Genomic DNA, 22,511 nt, shown 5'->3' with positions numbered 1-22,511 from the left:
AATGATTATGGCCATGATGTGCTTTCTTCAAAGTTGAAAATTATTCCATTTCTATGGCACCATCTTGTAGTTTTTTATCCATGTTTTGCAGATGGAGGCTAAATTTATTTCTTGATACAGAAAACAAATGAGCAATGAATACTGACTGCTCTGCAAGTCTCTACAGTCCAATTAGTCCTAGTCCTAGCTCCATTTCTGTGTAGTTGAAAGTGTAGATTAAAGAGGAGCTGTTTAAGAAATGTGCTTGAGAGAGAGACCTGAAATGATATGTATTCTTGCAATGACTAAGGTGAGAGACCAGGTATGAAGTTAAACATGAAACACTAAAACTTGAGCTTTCTTATTTTTATATTGCTTGTTTATGAGGTCACTGTCAAGAAACAGGACTGTATTTTAAGCAGTTTAATTACAGACTGTCACAATTAAGAATCAGACTGACCTGGGAAATTTCTAGGCTTCATGCTTGAATGAATGGGCCCACACACCATGTGAAGTGGGTACGGGCACTATGCTTTTGATGGCTGTTTTAAGCCCTTTGTTTATCTCTGGGGAACTGTGGCAGGGATTTTTCTGCAAACTACAGAACGTCTCCTTTCTCCTCGCAGTACCTGGAATGTAAAACTTGCTTCTTTAGGTAAAGGTAGTTAGGTGCAGTATAGGATTTGCAGAGATGCTGTTCTGATGCACCTTAGAGTTTATGCTGGAAGGTTTTGCAAAACATAACTGTGGCAGCTTGAGAAATAATCTACCTGAGATGATAAAAATGCTCCACGTTTCTTTTGTCTGCTTTTTCATTCTGTGAATTATGCTGTAATTAAAAGTGGCAAAACCAATGTGTTTTAGGATTGTGATACTGAAAAATGATCTAAGAACATTTATTTTCCCAGTTCAGACATACACAGAAGTTCATCGAGCAATTTGGTTTACCCCGGTGGATTCTGCATGATGGTGTGACTTCAGGCAGCCTCACTCTGATACGCACCTTGGCATAAAGCAGCAGACTGGAACAGCAGCATCCATTTATGTGATACTGTCCTCATAAGAGATAGGGGTACCACCTAGGTGATGTGGGCTTCATATCTTTTTGATTTTTCTAAACTGTTGTGTAGGAGTATCAATGTGTGGAGGCTGAACTGTTGCCACAGTGGGAAACTGGTAAAATGTGTACCAAATGAGCTGTCAGGTGTAAATGTCATTTGTTGTGTTGGAGAGAACTGTGTGATCACACACCAGTCAAATCAGTTTGCATAAGGGAGGTTTCCAGCTTCTAAGGGAATACAAACGAAATTCTTGATGTGTAGTATTCATATGATTCCTTATATTTTTCTTTATGATCAAAGTAAAGCAGGTGTCTTCTGTGGTAGTCAGGGTGCTTTAAAGGAAGAACATCATAACTGCAGTTTCTGCAGGAGCCATTGCAGTGCCTTCAGCAGGAACCGAACATTAAAATGTTTCACTTATTTTATGAAGAGCTCCATAAAAAGATTCATATAGAGGTGAATTCCTTGCTCTGGAAGTTGCTGGAGTTTGTTACACAAATGTGTTATTAATTCTGACTGGATTAAGCATTAATAACAAATAGGATAAGAAGTGTCCCACAAATCGTATTTATTTCTGTATCTGAGCAGATGCTACGGATTATAGGCTTGGCTTGCTAATGCCATCTTTGTCTTTATAAGTTACAGAGAATTAAAGACAGTCTGTGCTGCTACCTGAGTTTGTTTTCTTGATACAGCGGTGGTAACATTAAATACTCCAGGAGACCCAAATGATTGTGACAGGTGCTGTAAAGCAGGTTCAGTATTTAAAGTGTGCTTTCAGTGTCTGAGCAAACTAATAAATGCAAAGCAAAGAAGTGAACACTTAATTTCAAAGTTTAAGAAAGGTTTTCAAACTGATAAGTAGTACAGTGTCCTCGGTACTGTGAAATCTGTTGTCCTTTCACAATATATCTGTATTGGTGGAGACTAGATGCCTATGCAGGATGAAAATGAGCAATCGAGTCATCCAAATAGTTACTGGTAGTAGTCAAGACAGCAGCTGTTCCCTGTGTATGCTGATACTCAGTTAATTTCACAAGTTTTCACAGACAGCTGTTTCTGCATCTTTTCAGCAGTTGTCTGAGAGAGAGATTGACAAACCAAATATTACTTAGGTTTTTATGGTAAGATGTGTCCTCTTCATATCAAAATGATCCGTGTGAACTATGGGAAAAGTGTTAGCTTATTTATACCACTGCTCTTCATGCTGATGTGGTATAGCATTACTTACTGCTTTGAATATGTGGCACTTTACAGAGATGCTTGGTCTGGGTGATCGTTTTAGTTCAGTCTTCTGCTGAACCTATTTTTCAGAGCCAAGTTCATGACAGACAGGGACCTCTGCTAGAGAACTGGACAAAGCTGTTGTAATTCTGTAAGCTAAGTAAATGGCCTAGAGAGACTGTACGTGGCACGTGACGCCAGGTTTCATCTGCTGCTAAAGTTAAATACGTTTTGCCATCAGGAAATTTTTCCTATAATACAGAATAAAAAATCCCCTTTAAAAATAATAAAAAATAAGAGGTTGTGCTCTTATTCCATGTCTTAGAACCATTTTTATCAAGCTGAAGCATTCCTTGCTTTATTTTTCAAGTATTTTATATTTTAAATTGTTTCTATCAATTCCTCTTGATTCATTTTTCCTAATGAAACAAAAGTTCTGTTTGTCTCTCTGTTTTTCTTCCCTAATGGTGATCATTTAATTATTAAGCAACCTAGAACTGTCCTTCCAAATACAGATGGATTAAGATTTTACTGAAAAAATGACTGCTTATATACTGAAGCATGTGATGCTCTGCATGCTGGTCTGAAAATAATACAGATAAAAATGGCATTTTTATCGTATTCTGTAGGAAAGTGTTTAATTTGTAGCATATGACTGCCTTTCTCCTTAATATGACAAAGTACCAAAATTTTGTATGTTCATTCTTTTCCAGTATTATATCATCTAATCTTAATGTTTCCAGTAAGGCTCAGGAAACTGTTGTGCTGAGTGTTCTGCAAACAACGAGCAGCTTCCTTTGGGATTGTATTTCCCGGGTTCACTGAAGTTGGTTTTGTCTCATAGTCTAAAAAGTGGGTGTACTTTCTTGTAGTTCAGTGAGACATAAAAGCTGGACATTTTTCAGTCTAATAATAAAGCTCTTTGAAATGTTGTCAATACCACACTGAAAGATAAAAAAGAAAGGGAGTCAGGATTGTGCCCAAGGGCATTAGGTAGACTTTGAAACTGCGTAACAAGCTGTAATACAGCAATGATATTTTTGGCTCTCAGAAATGCTTGAAGGAATGACACACCGGTTTATGCCTTGATATTTTTATGGATGGCTTTGTGAAAATGTTACCCAAATGCTCAAATTGTCAAAAAAAAAAGCAAGAAATTTCAGGAGATCTTAGGAAAAAGAGAGAAAGCCAGTTGAATCCATAACATCCTCAGCGCTACACTTCAGGTGTTCATTTAAAAATCACGAATAGAGAAGAGTTACAAAAACTGTCAAAGATGAGCAATTTTCATAGGCAAAAAATTAAATAGCAGCTTCTTCAACTTGGGAAGATGGGACAGAGATTTTAACAGAGGACAGTAAAATCTGGAACAACATGAAGAGAATAAGGAATGACTGTCGGCTGCATCTTACAGCAAAGATTAAGGGATACGCACTGAGGTCAGGGAGTCAAAAAGCAAAGCACTTTTTCAAGAAATGCGGAATTGAATTGTGAGAAATTAAACTTTGAAGCTCATTAATGGATGCATTTGGGATGTGAAAAAGGTGGGTTAAAAAAAAAAAGTCCATGGAGAGTTATTAAAACACATTGTTTCATATATAATCAGACCAAATATTTGTTTTACTGGAAGTGTTTGCTTATTTTTACTCTTGGGCTACCACATGCTATTTTAAGTTTTAATATCCTGCATGAGCCATCAATTAGTGTTCTTGAGCAGAGAACTCCTTTTAATAGCACTCATTAACTTTCAGGGCAGCTGGCTTTCTCTAAGCAAGCCTTCAGATTGTTTAAAAAAACCCACAAACACAAGTCAAACACACTGTACAAGCCAACTTTTGTTGCCTTCAACTGTTTTTCAATTTCACTTAGTTAATAAGTTATTTTAGAGGAGTGATAACATGCTTTAATTTGGCTTAAAATTTATCCTGTCCTGACTTAGACTTTAACACCATTTTCATTTCTGTTTTTGTGATTGTTCTCCTTTTGATAACCTTTTTATCCAGAGCAGTTATTTCTGTTGAAATTTCTCTGCAGTTGGGATTTCTGAAGATGTGACAGTAGTCACAAACTAGACCAATCCTATCTAGAACATACTGATATCCAAGCTGATAGCCCTGTTATGTATAGTCATTATTCTGATCTATTCAGACCAGGACAGGAATGCGTAAGCAGGGGAGACAAAGTGGGAAAAATTCAATAGACTGTTTTGTACACATACAAAAATAAAGGACTTCATTAGAACGGGTAAAGAAAATGTATCCTGCCAAAGAAGCATCGATATCCTGTTGCTGTAAACAGTCTACTTTTTGTTCAGTTATCGTATTATTTTTTTCCCATTAGTGAAAATCCAGTCTCTAACATTGTAGTATGTCAAAACTGCACTTGAGCCATCATTTTGCCGAAGACTTGCCTAGCTAGCTGCAGGGATAGACTTTGCTGTCACGTTGCTTTTGCCACAGTTCGTGTTTTGAACATTAATGTTGGGGTCATTCATGCCTGAGACAGTGGAAATCTGGTTGGCTTTGCCAAGGTTCTTGATAATATTGATGTTGTATTTGGCAGTTTCCACAAAACTGTTCTCTAGTAACCAACCATCTGATTCACCCTGCAGATCTCCTTGCAGCAGAACGTTCTTCATTGCTGTTTGTAGGTACCGAACACCAATAAGTACAGAGAGCTGTAAGGAAAGGTTAGTGCTTAAACAGAGCTTAAATTAGTCTAGATCCTACCACTAAGTCAGCTTTTAAACTTGATTATTCACACACCTCATATTTCTTAAAATAAATAGGTTTTTATCCCAGTGATGTATCTAAACAGTCTCCCAATGAATTACATGTTTTTGAATAAAAAATACCAAGGAGAAACTTTTTTGCTATTTTTTTCCTCCATTGTTCAGGTAGCATACCCACTTAATGTGATTAGTGCATAAATACCTGGAATTACCTGGGAATATTGTAACCTCAGGCTAGAGCTAATCAGTGCAAAATAGATGTTCAATTAATGGAGGCATCGGTGACTGGAAAAAAAAAATCCTAGTCTTTGTGGAAGTCTTTCCTCACTGACATTAATTAAATTAGTGTTTCATCATAGGTGTTTCATTCATTATGTAAGCTGTATGCATCCTACATGCCAATGCACTAAAAATGAAGAAGGATAGTCTACAGAGGCTCAAGTGTGAGTTTAGGAAAAAACACTCCTTTCATGGTCACGTTGGAATCGAGATCAGTGTGCCTAGCACACTTGTCACATAGCAGTGAGCAACTTCTTGAGTTGCCAAAGGTCTGCTGCTTCTGGCATCACCACCCAATCCGGCACTGCCTGAGGACTGTTGTGTTGAATTATTTTAAGTGTTCATATTTATGCGATAGATTAATAATCAGAAAAATCAAACTACTATTAAAAAGTGAAGAAGCGCATGCCATTGTGATCCATGGCACGAAGAGGACAACACTGACAACGTTCTTTACAGGCATAGAATGCATCTTTGCAGAGGTATATACTTGCTGCTGAAGTGCTTATTTTGACTGCATAATAAGTAGTCTAGTCAATACCTAAAATATATTCCTGTTTATGTGGTAAAGCTATGCAATCTAGAAGGGAGGTTTTGAGCTATTAATATTTATGCTCAATTTTTGCTGTAGATGGAATTCCTGTGTTCACCATAGGTCTGCATCACATTTTTGATGCTCTCCCTTAAAACTGCCTTGAAACAGCCTCGTGCCTTCCATCTGTTAATTGTGTTAGTGCGTGTGTTATCCTGCATCCTGTCCTGTAAATGTTCCAGGGAAGTGAACATGCCATAATCTGTTGAAAAAGCTCTATAAATATCCAGAAATGTTCTCTAGTAGTTCTCATCTTCAGTGAGATTTGCTTCTGCTCTGGGAATTCTGTGGAAACTATGTATTAGAGGAAAGTCCTGCAACGCTACTGATGTCCTTATGGACTTGTTTTAGATGCTGAGGTGCTTCTTACGCTCCTCATATGTTACAGCATATTTATTCCCCATCCTCCCCATCCTTGAGAGCAGGAAGTCTCTGATATACCAGACACAGACCATTTTTATGAGGCTTACCTCAAACAACCAGATAAGCAATGCTGCAATACCAATGGATCTCATTATAGCTGTGTAGTACTCCAGCAACGCTTCTCTGCACCCCTTCACCCAGATATTGAGTTCCTCTGTCAGGAAATCATAATTGTAGTGGGCACTGTTGTTGGTCAGGTGGTACTGGATACAGGGCCGTGGGGAACTCGGATTGCAACAGCTGAAGGGTACTCCATCCACTAAGAACTTCCCATCAACATTACTCTTGAAACGGCTGCAACAGGACAGAAAGTTTGCATTACAAATGTGGTATCAGCAGCAGGATGTGTCCATAATTTTTCTAAAAGGACATAATCTGTCTGCTGCAAGGTAGGCCTTTCCAGTGTAACAGAAGGGGAACATATTCTCATTTCCAGTTGGAAATGTTGCCCACCGCAGGAAAAACAATTTTTTCATTTGCAATACTTTTCAGTATGGTATTTGCACAGTTTCCAATATGGTTCTTGGTATTGTGTGTGTAAGATGCACATGGATATGATACCTTTCTAGATATGTTTGCACTGAGAATATTAAAGATTATTTTAATGAGGATAAACTCCTCATTTGCTTAAATCTTATTTTCCATTTCCACTACAGATTTTCTTAAATGAAAGAGAAGGCATTGCAAGAAGCTGGTGAGGTGAATGTAAGCAGTAGAACTCTGTGGTCCAGCATTTGGAAACTAAATGCATCTTTCAAAAGAAACATAAACTGCCTCAGCATTTGTGGCTGTGCTGCCATGGCAGAACAATTGCCTTCACTTTATTGTTTTGTGCCTCCTTTCTCTCTCATTTAGTTTTTATTTTCTGTTAAAAATATTTTCCTTACAGATATTTCCAAATATTTAAGGAAGATTGTTTGCTGTTTCCCACTGAGGAGCAAGTTAGGCATAATGCCTCTTCTTTTTAACATCTAGCTCTTCACTGTGGCCAACGTGCTCCAGGTAACAGTAGCAGGGAAACTAATGTGAAAGAACACAAATAACTGAAAATGGAATTAAGTGTACAAACAGTGTAACTGACATAGGCAAAATGACACAGAAAAACAAGGAGGGGAGCCACAGAGGTACAGAAAAGACGACCAAAATGTGGGAGAAAAGAAGCTGTAAAGAGGATGAAGAGGAAGGCAGGTTGGTTGTGACATGGGAGCTTAATGCTCTGTAAACCAACACAACAGGACAGTATCTGAAATGGTGGAAATACAATCACTGAAGCTAACTCTTAAGCTTCTCTTCTAATCTGAAGCATCTTTATTTTATTTTATTTTTTCCTGCCATAAATGTGATAGGGTGGAAACTTTTTTTCTGCTGCAAGTGATAACAGTTTCCAGACTTTGGTTACGTTCCCCTTGCCATCCTATTTCCTCATAGTAAACTGAAGGAAGTTCTGTCTGGATATTGCTAGAACGGGAGAGCTCAGTAACAAAAGCTGAGAAGTAAGATGTTAACTGTTTGTTGCTGTAATTCAAAATCATTATGAAACTATGAAGCAAAAGTTGTTCATGAGACTGTGAAGAGATTATTTTTGCCTAACCAAAGCAATGATAGGACTGTACTGCTGTAACCTGCTTCCTTGTACTGTTCCCGTAGATTGACACTGTTTCTTGTGATGTGGTGGCATTGGTAATGAAGTGATAGATGGAAGAGAAGAGGATTATGAAGGAAGGTGAAAAGTTCAGTTCTGTAGAGATTCTTACTAAGTATGTCAGTTCTCAACTGCTTTGCCTCTTAATCTATCAAGTACTAACTGACATACACTACAAGATAAAACTAAGAAGAGTATTTGATTCCTTCTGCACCTTTTCTAAACGTTACAAGCTGGACTTTGGTCCGAGTGATTTCTTATCAAATGTTTCACTACAAGGTTTTGAAAATCGTAGTATAATTTGCTTATACAGCACCAACTTTGATTCTAGTAACTGAGATTATCGAGTTCACATGCAATAGAAGTTCTGCACTGTATTTATCTTCTTCATGCATTGTCTTCTTTCTACATGGGGATAGAAGAATTAACTGTATTTCCAGAATGTTGGCAGAGCACAGATGACTTTGCAGATGAAAACTGAGTTTAGTTAAGACAGGACAGAACATTACTCTTATTACGTGGCTCACAGAAATAAAAGGTAGTATGTTTTACCTTTATCCATACAATAGGATACTACTGTAAGGTCCTGCAGACTATCTTTGTCTTTTGACTTTTCAGAGTAGAACAAGGATTTAAAACATCTGGTGAGTCAGTTTGCTTTGTGTCACTATTGCTCTCCCACATCCTCCTTTAGAACATTTGTTCTAAAGCTTGTGTTATTTCCTTAGCCAACTGTCTAAAATGCACGCTGACGTCCTGGTTTCAGAGGTCCTGTCCTTTGGTATATTTGCACCTCTGTTTATATGCTTTGCTATAAGGCCAACTTCAAGTTACAAGTTCTGTTAAAATAAGACCACTGGACTTCTCTCATCTGGCTTTGTTCCCCCTGAGTTTTCAGTTCAACAAAGCAGAATATTCCTTAAATGCCATTTAAACTTTTTGTATTTATTTCTCTTAAGAATATGGCCAAATATATAGCTACCTGGCTCTCATCAGTGAAGACTTTGTTCAGCTTTTGAAGATATATATTGGATTATCTGCTACTTTTTTTTTCTTGTATTTCTGATTGCTGCCTTTACTGTCATCTACAGAAATTATCACTCTTCGTTTTGAGAATATCATTTCACAATTGCTGTATTCTATGAGGCACCAATATAAGAACAAATACCAAGGGTTTTTCTCCTTTTTTACTGCAAGGAACATGGTGTTCACAGTTTCTCACACGTGAACATGTAGATTTGAACCTGAATTCGAGTCTAATATATGAAGGGAAATGATTTTTCAATGTTTAGGATTGACTGCATGATGTAGTCATATTGGTAGGACAATCCTTTTTTTTTCTTCCTCTTAACAACTCTTCATGACTGAAATTTTGAGGTAGTTAATTTGCCACATGAAAAAAGGAAAGTGCATCATTGCATTGCTTAGTATCCCTAAAAAGTTATCAAAAGATGACTTTTCATTATGCATGTGGTTAGCATATTTAAAGAGTAACATTGTCAGTCTACAGTTTTTTGATTGAGATGGTGATCCAGCAGAAATTATCTACTTTGACCTGTGAAGTGTGTGCTAGAAACTCAGAATGATTAAATATAAGTAGAAGGATCTTTTTGGCCCGAGCATTTCCATATTCATGTTTTTAGGGGAAACAAGTAGTCTTGAAAAAGTGTTGTTGTTGCTATTATTTACTAGAAATTAAGTACCAAAGTGTTTGTAAATGTACCTATGATTACACTATATCTTGAGGTAGACTTGTTAAGAATTTTTCAGATGGATCTTGGAGAGAAACCTAGCCACACGTTGTCATGTAAGGAAGAAATACTGCTAGCATTTTGGGCAGAAAAAATCAGTCTTACTATGTTTTCTTTAATGTCAATATGTCTCAAGATCTTTTGACGCTATTGCTACTGATCAATTCCAGTTCTTCTTGAAGGAGTTTTTTTCCTAGAATTTTCTATTAGAACTAGTAAATACTTACTCCATTACTTCCTTAGAAGCCATGTTCAGGTAACGAGCAGATACCCACTGAACTTCAAACCAGTCTCTAAAGCCATTGTTTCCACAGCATTGGAATCCAATTTGTAACATGTCCACTGTTTTTTTTAAGAAACATCTTCCAGGTATGTCTGTGTCCTTATAGAACTTAATAGCATCCCTCAGTCCCAGATAGAGAGATTCTTCCAGCTCATTCCTCATGGTATAGCACATGAGAGCACCCAACAGGATGCAGAAGGTAAAGCAGAAGGTGCATATGATGTATGGGAGCATAATTAGCTTCCATCGGGAGAACTTGTTGGCATCTGAGCAGTCGTAGCAGATTTTTCCCCCCAGAAAGTTGACAACACATGCTATGACTCCTACAGAGATCAGCATGTTGGGAACAGAGTTAATGTCCCCTTTTGCCATCACTTCATTGCGCTTCTTGATCTCTATTTTTAGGAATAGGCCAAGACTGAAGAGAATGATCCCACTCACTACAGAAACCCAGTTGAGAATCCATAGGATCTGAGCCAGTTTGTCCCTCTTAGTTTTGGTGAATTTTACTTTGAGGACAGCCATAGTCAGATGAGCATTAGGAAAAGAAGCGTAGGTCAAGGAAAGCCCATAAGCTGCTTAGAAGCATGTATCCAAGGCATGTGGAAGAAATCTGAAGAAGAGAGAGAGAGAGATTAATGTCTGTTTTACTGGCTATTTATAGAACCTACCAAGATTTTCCTGTACTGCCTCACGCATCCTGAGACTTGCCAAGGGAGTGCCCCAGGTCTTGCTTAAGTTTCATACAATATGAAGGTCTATCTCTTACAAAATTAGACTAGATCAATTAAAAACAGTTGACCATTAGAAACAATGAATGCTGGATTCCTATTTTCTGTGTGGATTTTCAGATATCTAGAAGTGAGCTGATATGCTGCCTTTCCCTTCAGAAGCCTAATGGCATTGCCTTGTTCTACACATTCCTGTCATTTTCTTGATGATTCTAGGAATTTATAATTCTTAGATTACTGTGTCATGGCCATATGTAGATTTAAAAGCTGGATAAACAAGCAGATATATACAGCATAAGCACATAAGCCTTTCTTTCATGCAGGAAAAGAATTGCTGCTGAAGTTTGTCACTGGTTGCACTTACTGCAGCAGCCTTGACTTCTTCACAGTCCACTGGAACAATTTCCATTCTCTTGTCTAAAGACTCCAGAGTCCAGGGATGCCAAAGGGAGTTTATCAACTCATTTTTGTTGCACCTGCTGTATTACATACTGATAAGTAAGAACAGTACTGTCCTTTCCTAACTTTCCCAGATAATCTATGGACGCTTAGATTTTTCTCTCAAAAGACCACAGTGATGGGCATAAAATAAATTCAGGGAGACTTCTCACAACCACCCATACACACCTAGTTTCAAATTTAATATTTTCACAGGTGAAGGATGGCTTCTGTGTTTAAAGATCAGTCAGCTTTTCCCCAGCAATTAGCCAATCTAAGAAAGTATCTTTCATCACATTTTCATCAGATATTTTCATCACATTTTACCTTGCTTCTCTGTATCATTATTGTTTCTGTAAGACTACTACTAACTTCTTTGTACCTCTGCAGTTATATCAAAATCAGAGGCAGGAACCAGTCCAAGACACAGACCTGTTAGAGCTGGAAACAGTATGTTTTCAGTGTACGTGACGTGAATGTAGAACTATGCTGCAGTACCTCAGGATTAAATGGTGATCTTTTGCCGTTCTTTACAGCTTCTGATGCCTTGTGATTGCCTTTCCTTAACACATGTGAGAACTTCTTTTCTCCTCACAAAACCTGCTCTCAGCATGGTTATGTTCTAATTCAGTAATTTTCATTAGTGATTTTATATTATACAAGTATGTATTTATATGCTTATATGTCATCCTTGTGGATTCTGCTACTACAATGGCATTTATAAACAGTAAAACATAATCCTATAATTTGAGGAAAGAAGGAAGTATAAGCAGCTTTATTCATTCATATTTGCTTTTAAGCTTACTACTTAAGTTAAAACAGCACGAAAACCACCTGCAGACAAACCTTCCAAAAGTAGGGGCTATACACTGCCCACCAAAGGATCCACAGCTGCAATGAAGCTTAAGCATTGGGCAAGTAGATTGCTGCGGGGTGCAGTTAAAAGAGGTAATGATACCCTGGTGTTTTCGTGTGTGTGTGTGTTGGAATGAATCAGTTCTGTTTGTACAGGTGAAGAATAGGTTCTTCCTTTCATACTAAGATGTGATTTGAATATTAAAACACTTGAATGGCTATGAGATCTAAATTATTCATACTGCATTTATTTTTGCTGCATTTAGACAGGAAATTCATTTTCTTTAAAACTATCACCTCTGTGTATCTCTTGCACAATACACAGAATACTGTGCAAAATGGAAATAAAACCAGTAAGGAAAAAAACTGAAGAGGTTTAGGCTATTGTTGCTGCTTGATTTTAAAAAAACATGTACCTAGATTAATGATTGTGAAGGCTGATTATCAATTATTGTTGACTATTGATTGTGGTATTATTGTGATAATTATTCCGATTCTCATGGTGAAATACTAATTTTTTATAAGCATCTCTGTACAAAGAAGTCCAGAGAATATTCATAAAGTAACAGTACCTTTTTCACACTATTCTTCCATGATATACTTCAGCCCTCTTTCAAAAGGATCAGACTCGCTGGAACAGAATTAAGCCACCATAGGAATTCAGCTGACAGCCTGTCTGCTAAGCCTGCAGACAGTAGCCTTAACTGCTTCACCAGTTAAGCAGTTCATGACTTAAACTGAAATAGCTGCTGCAAATAGTCTTTGCTTTGGATACTCAGGTCTCTGAGCATGCAGTAGAGGAGATCTGTTGTTATGAAACTGCTGATACACGGTTCACATTCAGTGGCAGGGGGTTGTGAATGCATTGCTCATCTGCAAAATGCTTCTAAGTTGTTAGACACATTCAGTTAACAGTGTCACACCAAATGGTAGTGACTTGGTGAACATCTTTTGCTTTAACATTTGAACGAAATTGTAAACAGTTCTGTCTTCACTTAACCTGCTAAGGAGGCATTTTTGATTTTCAAAGATGTGAATTTGAGGCTTCCTGTTATAATATTCTAGCCATAAAGAAATCTGAAGCTGACTTTCATAAGGAGACATACAGCCAGTCTTGTGTAGTTATTGTCCTACAGCTCCCTCCCCCATCCTCAGATGTCCAAAGTTAAAAACCTGAAACTTCCACGTGCAAAAACAAGTAATTCAGTGCCTTCAATAATTCTCAAATGCTATTTCAAGCTTCCTTGATGAAATTTTGATTACAAAACCAGAATGCATATTCACATTCATCTAACAGAGGTACTTGCACCATACTTTTCCAGCAGTAGGTCTGCCTAATACAAGCTATTTAATATGAGCCATACTGCCAGAGGGAAGCAGAGGAATAACTGGTAGGTGTAGTGCAACAACCACTTATTGTCTGACCCTGGCTGTCACTGGTAGAGCATACAACAAGTGCCTTGAGTCTGGGACAGAGGAACAACTTAGCTCATTTGTTCCTGACAAATTAGTCTTTGGGAACACCAGGCTTAGAAGATAAGTGTACCCAGCTTCTCAAGCTATATATATATATATTTTTTTTTACACCAATATTTACTGCATTTATTTCAGGTAATCTGAAGACTCTCTTCCCATTATAACAAATTCTGTAAATATATCATGTTTTTATATCCCTAACTGTTCAGTGAAGTGTTGACTATATTTATTCGGCACTGCCACATATTAGTTGTTTTGAGTGCTGTGAAGAAATTTTTTTCCAGCTGGAAGAACAGAAGCACAATTTTAAACTAGAGGTGTCATTGGCTTATTCTGCAATGCATATATACTCTTCTCTGAGTTATATTTGTGATAGACTTGTGCAAAGTCACGCGTGCTCCTAGAAGATCAGGGGAACTAAACCTGCCTATTGAAGTTTTTGGAAGCACACCTCAGTATCTTATTTGAGCCACTCCAGATTTATAAAGCATGTACATACAGGTTTTTTTTTTTCCCACTGCTGGACTTTATTCTGTAAAGGGAGGAACATTTCTTTCAAGAGAAGAACGCCAATAAATGTGGAGATCTTTCCTGTATCACCAATCCTATTCTTGAGCTTTTGTTATCTAACTTTGAACATAGGGGTTCCTACAGCATAGTGTAGGTGTTTGCTTTTCAGGTGCCACTTACCTGTTCCTTTGATATCAAATTCCCCCAGCTACATACAACAAGATACATCACAACTTTTTATTTGCTTATAAAATTTACTTACTAGATGTCAATTGTCCCTAAAAATTTAGCTTGCATTTTTGTCGTAAAGAAACAACATCTTATCTCACTAGTTTTGCTAAAAGCAGTCCTTTCAGCTAGGCACACATTTAATATCTGTAACTTACTGCAAAAGAAACAACTAACCTGCTTCAGAGGAGTGAGTGAGGTCACAAAACTGGCAACTTGCTGAGTTCAGGGGAGAAAATATCTGGATGTGGCATCCTGAGAAAGGGTGAAGTACTGATTTCCTGATGTCTGTGTAGTTCTGTCTTTATGCTGACACACCAATGGAGATGGTGAGAGACTTCAACTCTCTTGCCCGTGCTAATCTCCCTTGCATCTCTAATCGTATTTCAAGGCTCTTATGCCAATGGGTTCAATCCTGCAAAACAGGCCGATTAACTGAGTGTGAATTGAGACCTCAGTGACCAGTTGAGTTTATGACAATGTTTTTTACTCCTCATGGGTTTGGGCTAGTAAGAAACAGAGATTTCTTTAGTATCTGCTAATGTCTTCATTAGTTCTTAATTTGTTCCTATCAATAAATATGAGTCTGAGAGAGAGAATAATGAGACTGCGTGGTTCTGTGAGAGAAAATCTGAGGCAATCACCATTTGCATTAATTATAATATAACTTATCCATTATTCCATATGTTGTTGCTTTGTATGGAATTTGTCACCTCTCACTGTGTATTGGCTGACTGTGAAACAAATTCAAGTAACCAGGAAGGATTGGATCATCATATATGACTCCCAGTAGATTCTGGCTTAGGAAACATTACAGATTCAAGAGCAATCCAACAGAAACCTGTCTCCTATTTTCTTAGAAGCTTTAGCCAAGCCAGAAGCAAATGCATGTTGTCCTCCTCTGGCATTCCTGAGCTCTGCTCAGAGCTTCCATCTGTTGGATGGACTTGGCTGAGTTGAACTGGCTGCAGAAGTAGCAACAAGCTGAGTTTGCAGGATAGTGGTGATGTCAGTAGCAGGATGGAGTCACTAAGCAGGTCCTGTTTTGTTCTGTAGGGTTTATAATACCTTCAGCACAATGGTTCAGGGAGCACAAGCGACTGCAAGGACTGTGCACCAGAGATTGTAATGAATATGAATAGTCTCAGAAGCATGAACTGTCTTCTCCCAGCTAATGATAAGCAATAAAATGTGATTGTAACAGTATTTTTGGAATAAGCACGGGAGTTCTGGGAGTATACCTTGCTTATGATCTCTTGTTTTTCTAAGGATAGACACCTCTTTGCAGGCATCCATATTGTGCTTTTTATCAGGGAAAGGTGGGAGATGAGTTATCAATGCAACTCAGTTTTTCAAAGTCTTGAGTAAAGCAGAGATTACTGTACCTAATCATGATGCTGTAAGAAAAAAACTTCTAGCTTACTTGCTAGAAGTCATCATTTTCTAAGTTACAGCATTGAAGAGGAAGGCTCATTGCTGCCAGTACCACTGTGTGCCTCCATGAGGTGAAAAAAACAAGGATGTGTCTCAATAGGATAAAGGCATACAGCAAGATTCTTTTTGATTTCTTTTTCTGATACGATCAAACTCATAACCAATGTTTATGCTGAAAGCTCCATCCAACAATGCAATATCTATAGAACAGCATGGCAGACTCAAACTGCAGCTTCCTTAAGAGTATGGGAGTGCGTGGAGCCATACAGGCTCAATGTGCATTTTGTTGGCATCTTCCATTCACAAGCATGGAGTTTTCCATAGCTTTGTATTTTTAAGGAGAATATCTGAAGAAGGGCTTCTAGTTTTGTCCTGCCTATGTGCTCATGTGCAGCATACTCAGGAAACTTCAGATCTGGAGTACCTGTGCTGCATGTGGGACCTTTGCTGTGTGTGAATCAGGCCAATGCTTGCAGGTAATCAAATATACCTAGCTGAACTAAGTCTGTCCTATGCATGTGGATTGTTTATGCTTTAGGTTTTCTGTACTTCTGCAGACTGCAAGGAATATATCACATCTGTTCAGTTATGTACATATGTGGATCATATTCAGCATATATTCCCTGTGGACAGCACGAGTACACAGATGTACATATTTACTTAGGATTTTTGAGCTACTGCTCCGACTGGGATATGGTGTATTAGGAATCCTGCATAAATGTCTGAAACATTTTTTCTGCCCATACAATGCTTATATGTTTTTTAAAAAAGAAGTCACATCTATGGAACTGCAGACTTGTGTTATCCCTGAGTATTAGAAATGACATTATTGCCTAAGACAACTACCAGTAGGAAAATGAATCTGACCTGTTGATTTGCAGTATGAGCCCAGTTCTCACATGCATGAAAAAAAGCAAGCAGAAGGTGGCAGTACTGCTGCATGTAGGTTTTTTTTACACAGTGCAAAGCAAGTAACTTAATTTGAGCTAGAGAGATGAGATTAGAGGTCACTCAGTCAGCTAATGGGAGCTCAGGAATGCATCATTTTAAAAAAATAACTTAAATCTTCATGAAATTAGACATCAGTGCTACCTGTGCTTTTCTGTCTCACTGGAAAATTGTTTCAGCTGCCATTAATATTCAAAATGGAATTATTCAGAAATTAGTTGCTTTACAGCCATCTATAACTAGCCGTGATGTGCTGCTTTATTACGGACCTTCTGGAAAACCTGAACACCAAAACCATAACGATTGAGCAGCATTTTCTAACCCAGTAGAAGTGGTTGTAGCTGTGGGTCTGTCAACTGTCACCCAGTGGTGCAGAAAGAAGACATGCTTCTACTAACAGGGGAGATTTCTGTGCTGTGGCTTCAGACCTGAATGAGGCGTAAATGTATCAAGTGTTTGTCCAATCTGTTTAGTACTATTCATATATAAGTCTTTAAGGGTGGCTATGGTATGAGTTAGACCAATTAAATACCAAGTAGCGCTGTTGCATGCAGCAGAATTACACTTCGTATCTTGTTTTCAAAAATTAATGCTTATATTTTGTATTTGGGTGACTTTCAATTTCTTCTTCTAATTAATGCAAATGGCATTTCATGATAAAGAGATTGTGGAATAATGGACTAAAACTAAGTCTGACACAAGCATTATATAACTTTTCCTCTATATGTCAGCGCTTCAGAGGGAGAATTCATGTTCAGGAAGAGATTCTCACCAATATGTGTTAACATGGAGGGGGCTTGAAAAAAGAAATTTAGACCATCAGCTTTTTTGTTGTTTTTGTCAAGTGTGAATGAGCTGGTAGATAGTAAGTTATTGGGCAAATAAAAGCAAGCGGGTCAGGATATTCATCTCTCAATTACGTTTCTGAACTTTTAGGAAGTACAGTGGTATTGAGATGTGCCTATGATTATTGCGATGGCAGAGGTAGTGTCAAAACTCATGGCAAGAGGTAATGAGGACAGATAGCAGTTTGAAGTAACCCACTTTGCACACTAGAACGCCACAAAGCTTATTGTGAACACAGTTAAATTTATCATATTTTTAACTTATTTCATTGCCTGAAAAGCTTCACAGATGAAATGAATCTGAAAAGAAATACTATAATTTTAAGATGCTTAAAATTCACATCTATATGGATGCAGAAGCCAATTTCAGGTAAATGGGAAATTATAGCAGACTCGCATGAACTGCACTGCTCTTTAATTGGTAGTCTTTGAGGCTCCCGAATGTTCCAGGAAATGCCAAATAGGTATCTATGAAGCTGGCTCTGATTTCAGTCCATTGTAGCTGCACTGTCCATAACCTCTGAGTCATCCACTTCAGAAGCATGGTGAGTCATTACAAATGGAAAACTTAAGGCACAGAAGTAGCGTATTCACCTTAGAAACAGACTGGCAGTCCATGGTAAAGCCAGAAAGTGAACCTGTATTTTAGGTTGGTAATCTAAAACTCTTTCCATCTTGCCTGTAACTATTTTTTGAAGGCCAGAATTTTTACAGCTTTATTCATAATAAGACCATATAGCAATTGTGTTTTTTTACCTTCATTCCCTAGGCACTGTAGCAAGCCAGCCCTCAGGAAGCTTTCTGCAAAATGGAATTATACGCGTATTACAAAGGCTTAAAACAAAATTCCCTTCACATAATGAGGTAAAATTTCCTTTTTCTGTTCCGTAACTCATAGCATCAGCACTTTTGGTGCACTACAGTGCCCGTTACCCCTTTGTTTCCTAGCAAAATATTCAGACATATAGTTTTAAATTTCTCTTGAAAGATACCGGACCTCCTATACTAACCACGAATCCTCCCTGTTCTCACTTCATTATAAAACTGATGCTGATGTCATTACTCACTCACTAGACGATACTGGAATAAATAACATTACTCAGGACATCTTGTTGAATAGTTGGTATTCTTTTAAAAAGGTTCATTGAAGAGACATTTACAAAAAAGAGAATAAGGATTCTGAAGCTGTTGAGTAGGAAGAAAAACAGAAACTGGACACTGCTCTTCTGTATTCTGAAAAATATTCAAGATCCCTCTGTATCTTCAGTGGTGACTTAATGTTTTACTGACAGTCTGTGTCTAGAAATCATGCTCAGTTTTCCTACCAGCACAACAAAATTGCTATATCTTTGTTTGCTTTGCATAGTGACTACTCGGCTATAACAAAGTTTTGTCAGGTGTGCTCTTGGAATTGGGAATAATTTGACAGTAATCCTCTTACCTTCTAGCTTCAGAGTTCTGGTCTGCAGCACTTGGCTATAGACTGCAAGGAGACAAAAAGAAAGATCTGTGACAAAACACAGTGTGTTTTACTGACTAACTTTTCAGACCATCTGAGATATTTGAAAATCTTTAAAACAAATCCAGTGGTGTCCCTTCACAGTGTTTTACAGCAACTACATAAGAAAGAATTCCTAAGTAACTTTTCCCTGTTTTGTAATGAACAGACTGTCTGCTGATATAATCGTCTGGACATCTAAACCGGCAGACGGTTGTTTCTAGAACTTGTTCTTCTCCGACCCAAAGTGAAATTCTCTCACAACTATCTGAAACTTTGTTGATGCAAATCATGAGCTGCCCCTCCCTCTGTTTTTGACCATTTATCTATAAAAGTGATATTTTCAGCATGATTTATGATACAAACGTTAACTTCATTTCAGTGTGTTTCTTGGAAATAACGGAAGTGATGTAATAGTTTTAAAGATAAATATGTAGGTATAGTCTTTACAGGTACAGACAGAGAGAAAATGTACATATGAGAATTTACCCTACAAAGAGTATTCATAGTAGAAATAGACTCCAAGATCTGCAACAGCTTGAAGCCCTTCTTATTTCCCCTTTTCCTTCTATATAAGTACCAGTATACAAACGTGGCTAGATGAATTCACGGCTACACCAGAGCTAAATGTTTATCTCTGTTAAGTTACTGCACTGTATGCTTTTAAGAACTTTCTTTTACATGAGGGTCTAGGACACGCGTTATTATTCTGTGCAGGTACAGAGGTGGCTCTCTGCTCACATATATTGATTCAAAGACTGCATGACAAACTCCCATACAAAAGTACATTTACATCAGAACATATGAGGTACCCCGTGGGGTCAGGCCAGTTATACAAATACCTCATCCTCTAGTCTGCCTCTTAGAGGAGCAATAACAGATCCTATTTGGATACACTCTTTACTGTCAATTCCTCTTTTAGTCCCCCAGCTTCCAAAATTCCTGTTAAAGGGATGTTGCAGAATATCAGATAGTTACCATTCAAAGCCTGGTACACCCAGACAATACAAGAGTGTGTTGGAAAGAACAAGGTTGGAGTTAAACTGTAAAAAGTTGCACACCTTTACACTGAAATAGCCAATTAGAACTGATAATGTAAAACTTGAATAGAGGGCACAGTACAGTTTCTGGCTCAGGGTAGCTTTTTCTGAGTCCAACCAACACTATGCATCTAAGCTTAACTACCTGTAGCACAGCAACAAACTATAGAATAGCTTAATTCCATTGTAACATAGAGAGCTTATTTCTTTATTATGGCAAAGATATTCTTCAAGTTTGCACTCACAGAGGAGATGCTGTTATCTGTTATATTTATCATCAACTTTGTGCCAAAAATAGTAGAACTTCAAGAACCTCTTTGGTATATTTATGGAGCAGTAAATTCAAGATTATGTTCTTTCTGTAAAGGCCTCCTGCATTTTAGTGGAAATAGATTTTCCTGTTGAGAAGATGCAGTTTTAGTTCATTTTTCCCTGCTTGACTTTTATTTGAACCATGCAGGTTTTGTCTACTTAAGAAGATTCCACGGGAAATTGAAAACAAATGACACAACACATTGCTAGAGCTTGAAAGCTAACTGATGACAAAGGAAAACAAAAAGAGTTTGGTCTTCGAGAGCTTGCAGTGCACATGCTGACTAATGGTATGTAAAGATGTGTGGTGATGGTGTGATATTCGTGATATTGTGCAATGTGGTTATATTAGAACCCCTGAATTAACTTGTGAAGCTACAAACTGATGAGGAAAACTACGCCCCTTGGATTAGCAATGGATAAACAGGTAAACAGACAAACCAGATAGACAAGTCTGTTAAGGCCTTTCCCTTCTGTTTAATTGAATTAAAAAAAATTCCTGAAGAATTGTACACCTTAGGCACCTCAGTTAATCAGAGAACACTAAGGCATTCCTCACATATGGATTCATATTCATGAACTCCCTGTGTGTTAATGTTTAGCTGCTGGGCAGTGGATAAGCACATTGGTACCTTCTAATGTTACTATTTCAGCAGTAAAAAGAGAGAATGTATGCATTGAACATGAACTCAGTATCCAGAAAATCTGGAAACTTTTTTCATTGAAAGTTTAGGCCCAGAATGTTGCATGCAAAGAGCTGGGGCCTAGCCAAAGGATTGGGATTGAGTCTTCTGCTTATTAAGTCTTCAACCACTGTAGCTCAGAACCAGCATGAGCTGCAGCTGTGATCTCAAGTACCAGTAACATTTGCAAGGACACACATTACGTGCACATTATATGCATTATATATATAATATAATATATAGTATAGTATATATTATATATATAGGAATAAATCCTCATCACCAGTGTTCAACCCATGTGGCTGCCACTGGTGGACCACTGCTCAAGTTGGTTCCCTCTGAATGAAGAAACACCCACCTGAAGTGGACTCTGAGCAATGGTAAGGGCAGTTAGGCTTTGCTGTTAGGCTGGGGTCACAGCCCCCCTGCTAGGGACTCACTGGTGCGCAGTGGGAGCACCTAAGATCCTGCTTACTCATAAAGCAGCAGTAGGAGACGCTGCTTTCTAATCTTACTCCCTGACAGTCTCCTTGCAGTGAATGAAGAGAGCCTCAGTTATGCACACTGTCATCACCTTCACTGCCTGGCACAAGGCAAATATAAGCCCTTTTTTCCCTCCCTTCAAAGAAAGCTTCACGTGAACATAAGGCTGCTGTATGTTACCCACTTCACGCAGGCTGCTTGGAGCAGGCCACGTCTGTCCTTCCCACAGGACGGGTCTCCGGGTGCTGGGCTGACACCGCGGCCTACGGACACATCCTGCCAGCCTTTACGTGGGGGCACACACGTACCGACAGCGTTCAGAGGGCCGGAGCTTCTTGCCTCTTAAAAAACAATCGCACTCTGGTGCCGAACCCTTCTTCGAGCGTGCCGGCCGGCGGCCGAGCTGCACCAGTGCCTTCCCGCTGCCTCAGCGCGTAGCCCGGGGTGCCAGCGCCGCTGCTCGAGGCGGGCAGCTCCCGCCTCAGTCTCGGGCACCCCCGGCAACACCCGGGTCCGGCCGGCCCCGCGCTGCTGTGAGGCGGAGTTCGGTACTGCAGCGGGGGAATGCGGCTCCCGCACGCTGCGGCGGGGAGCCGCCCGGGTCTCCGTCGAGCCGCTGCCCGCCTCTCTCTCAGAACGCCGGTAAGTAACGGCAGCGGCGGCGACCCCGCCCGGGGACTGCATTGCCCAGAGGGCCCCGCGGCCCCGAGGCTGCGCGGGGGCGGTTAGCGGGGCTTCGGGAATCTCAACCAACCCGGGGCGCAACGCCGCCTCAGGTGTGCCCGCCTCTGCTGCCGTGACTGACCCGGCCGAAAGCCAATCGGCTGCCAGAAATCTCCGCGGCCGCCCAATCAGCGCTCCGGAAGCATGGCGGCGGGCGGGTACCGGAGCGCAGCGGACTCGGTGGCGCCGCGGCAAGGGAAAAGCGACCGCGGCGGCGGTAGCGGTGTGGCGGCGCTCGGAGCTGGACTGCTACAGGGATGGCAGCGGCTCGCGGGTTAACGCCTGCTGGGCGGGCCGCGGGCCGCCCGTAACCCTCAGAGCGGCCCTCAGCGCCGCGCGCAG

At 39.3% G+C, this 22,511-nt stretch overlaps 2 protein-coding genes across 10 annotated transcripts in view; one reads left to right on the top strand and one right to left on the bottom strand.

The window, feature by feature from the left end:
- Nucleotides 1–1,296: 1,296 nt before the first annotated feature.
- Nucleotides 1,297–22,128, bottom strand: PRPH2L (peripherin 2 like). Of its 8 annotated transcripts, none has more exons than XM_046941454.1 (8): nucleotides 21,627–22,128; nucleotides 18,872–18,913; nucleotides 18,187–18,231; nucleotides 14,381–14,618; nucleotides 11,061–11,175; nucleotides 9,910–10,578; nucleotides 6,337–6,583; nucleotides 1,297–4,941 (listed from the first exon to the last, which is right to left on the bottom strand). In XM_046941454.1, exons 6-8 carry the CDS (start codon nucleotides 10,488–10,490, stop codon nucleotides 4,675–4,677), a joined length of 1,095 nt encoding a protein of 364 aa, XP_046797410.1. In that variant the 5' UTR covers nucleotides 10,491–10,578; nucleotides 11,061–11,175; nucleotides 14,381–14,618; nucleotides 18,187–18,231; nucleotides 18,872–18,913; nucleotides 21,627–22,128; the 3' UTR covers nucleotides 1,297–4,674. The 8 variants fall into 8 exon arrangements, with proteins under 8 accessions (XP_046797410.1, XP_046797407.1, XP_046797413.1 ...); XM_046941451.1 differs by having other exon boundaries at nucleotides 21,631–22,128; XM_046941457.1 differs by lacking the exon at nucleotides 18,187–18,231.
- TTBK2 (tau tubulin kinase 2) overlaps nucleotides 21,984–22,511 on the top strand; it is an 86,691-nt gene continuing 86,163 nt past the window's right edge. For both annotated transcript variants that reach the window (XM_040701916.2, XM_040701914.2), the window contains exon 1: nucleotides 21,984–22,088. The gene's annotated coding sequence lies outside the window, so the exon portion shown is untranslated. The remainder of the gene's footprint in view (nucleotides 22,089–22,511) is intronic.

This window comes from Gallus gallus, chromosome 5 (genome assembly GCF_016699485.2).
Source record: "Gallus gallus isolate bGalGal1 chromosome 5, bGalGal1.mat.broiler.GRCg7b, whole genome shotgun sequence".
NCBI classification, from domain to species: domain Eukaryota; kingdom Metazoa; phylum Chordata; class Aves; order Galliformes; family Phasianidae; genus Gallus; species Gallus gallus.
Note: the sequence above shows the minus strand (reverse complement) of the source record. Positions and strands in the feature narration are given on the sequence as shown.

Bases quoted from the DNA above. Each gene is read 5' to 3' on its own strand.
- PRPH2L (XM_046941454.1), bottom strand. From the start codon at position 10,490: ATGGCTGTCCTCAAAGTAAAATTCACCAAAACTAAGAGGGACAAACTG. The intron at 6,584-9,909 runs GTAAGTATTTAC...GTCCTGTTGCAG, and splicing joins GCTTCTAAGGAAGTAATGGA to CCGTTTCAAGAGTAATGTTG. The intron at 4,942-6,336 runs GTAAGCCTCATA...CTTTCCTTACAG, and splicing joins TGCTTATCTGGTTGTTTGAG to CTCTCTGTACTTATTGGTGT.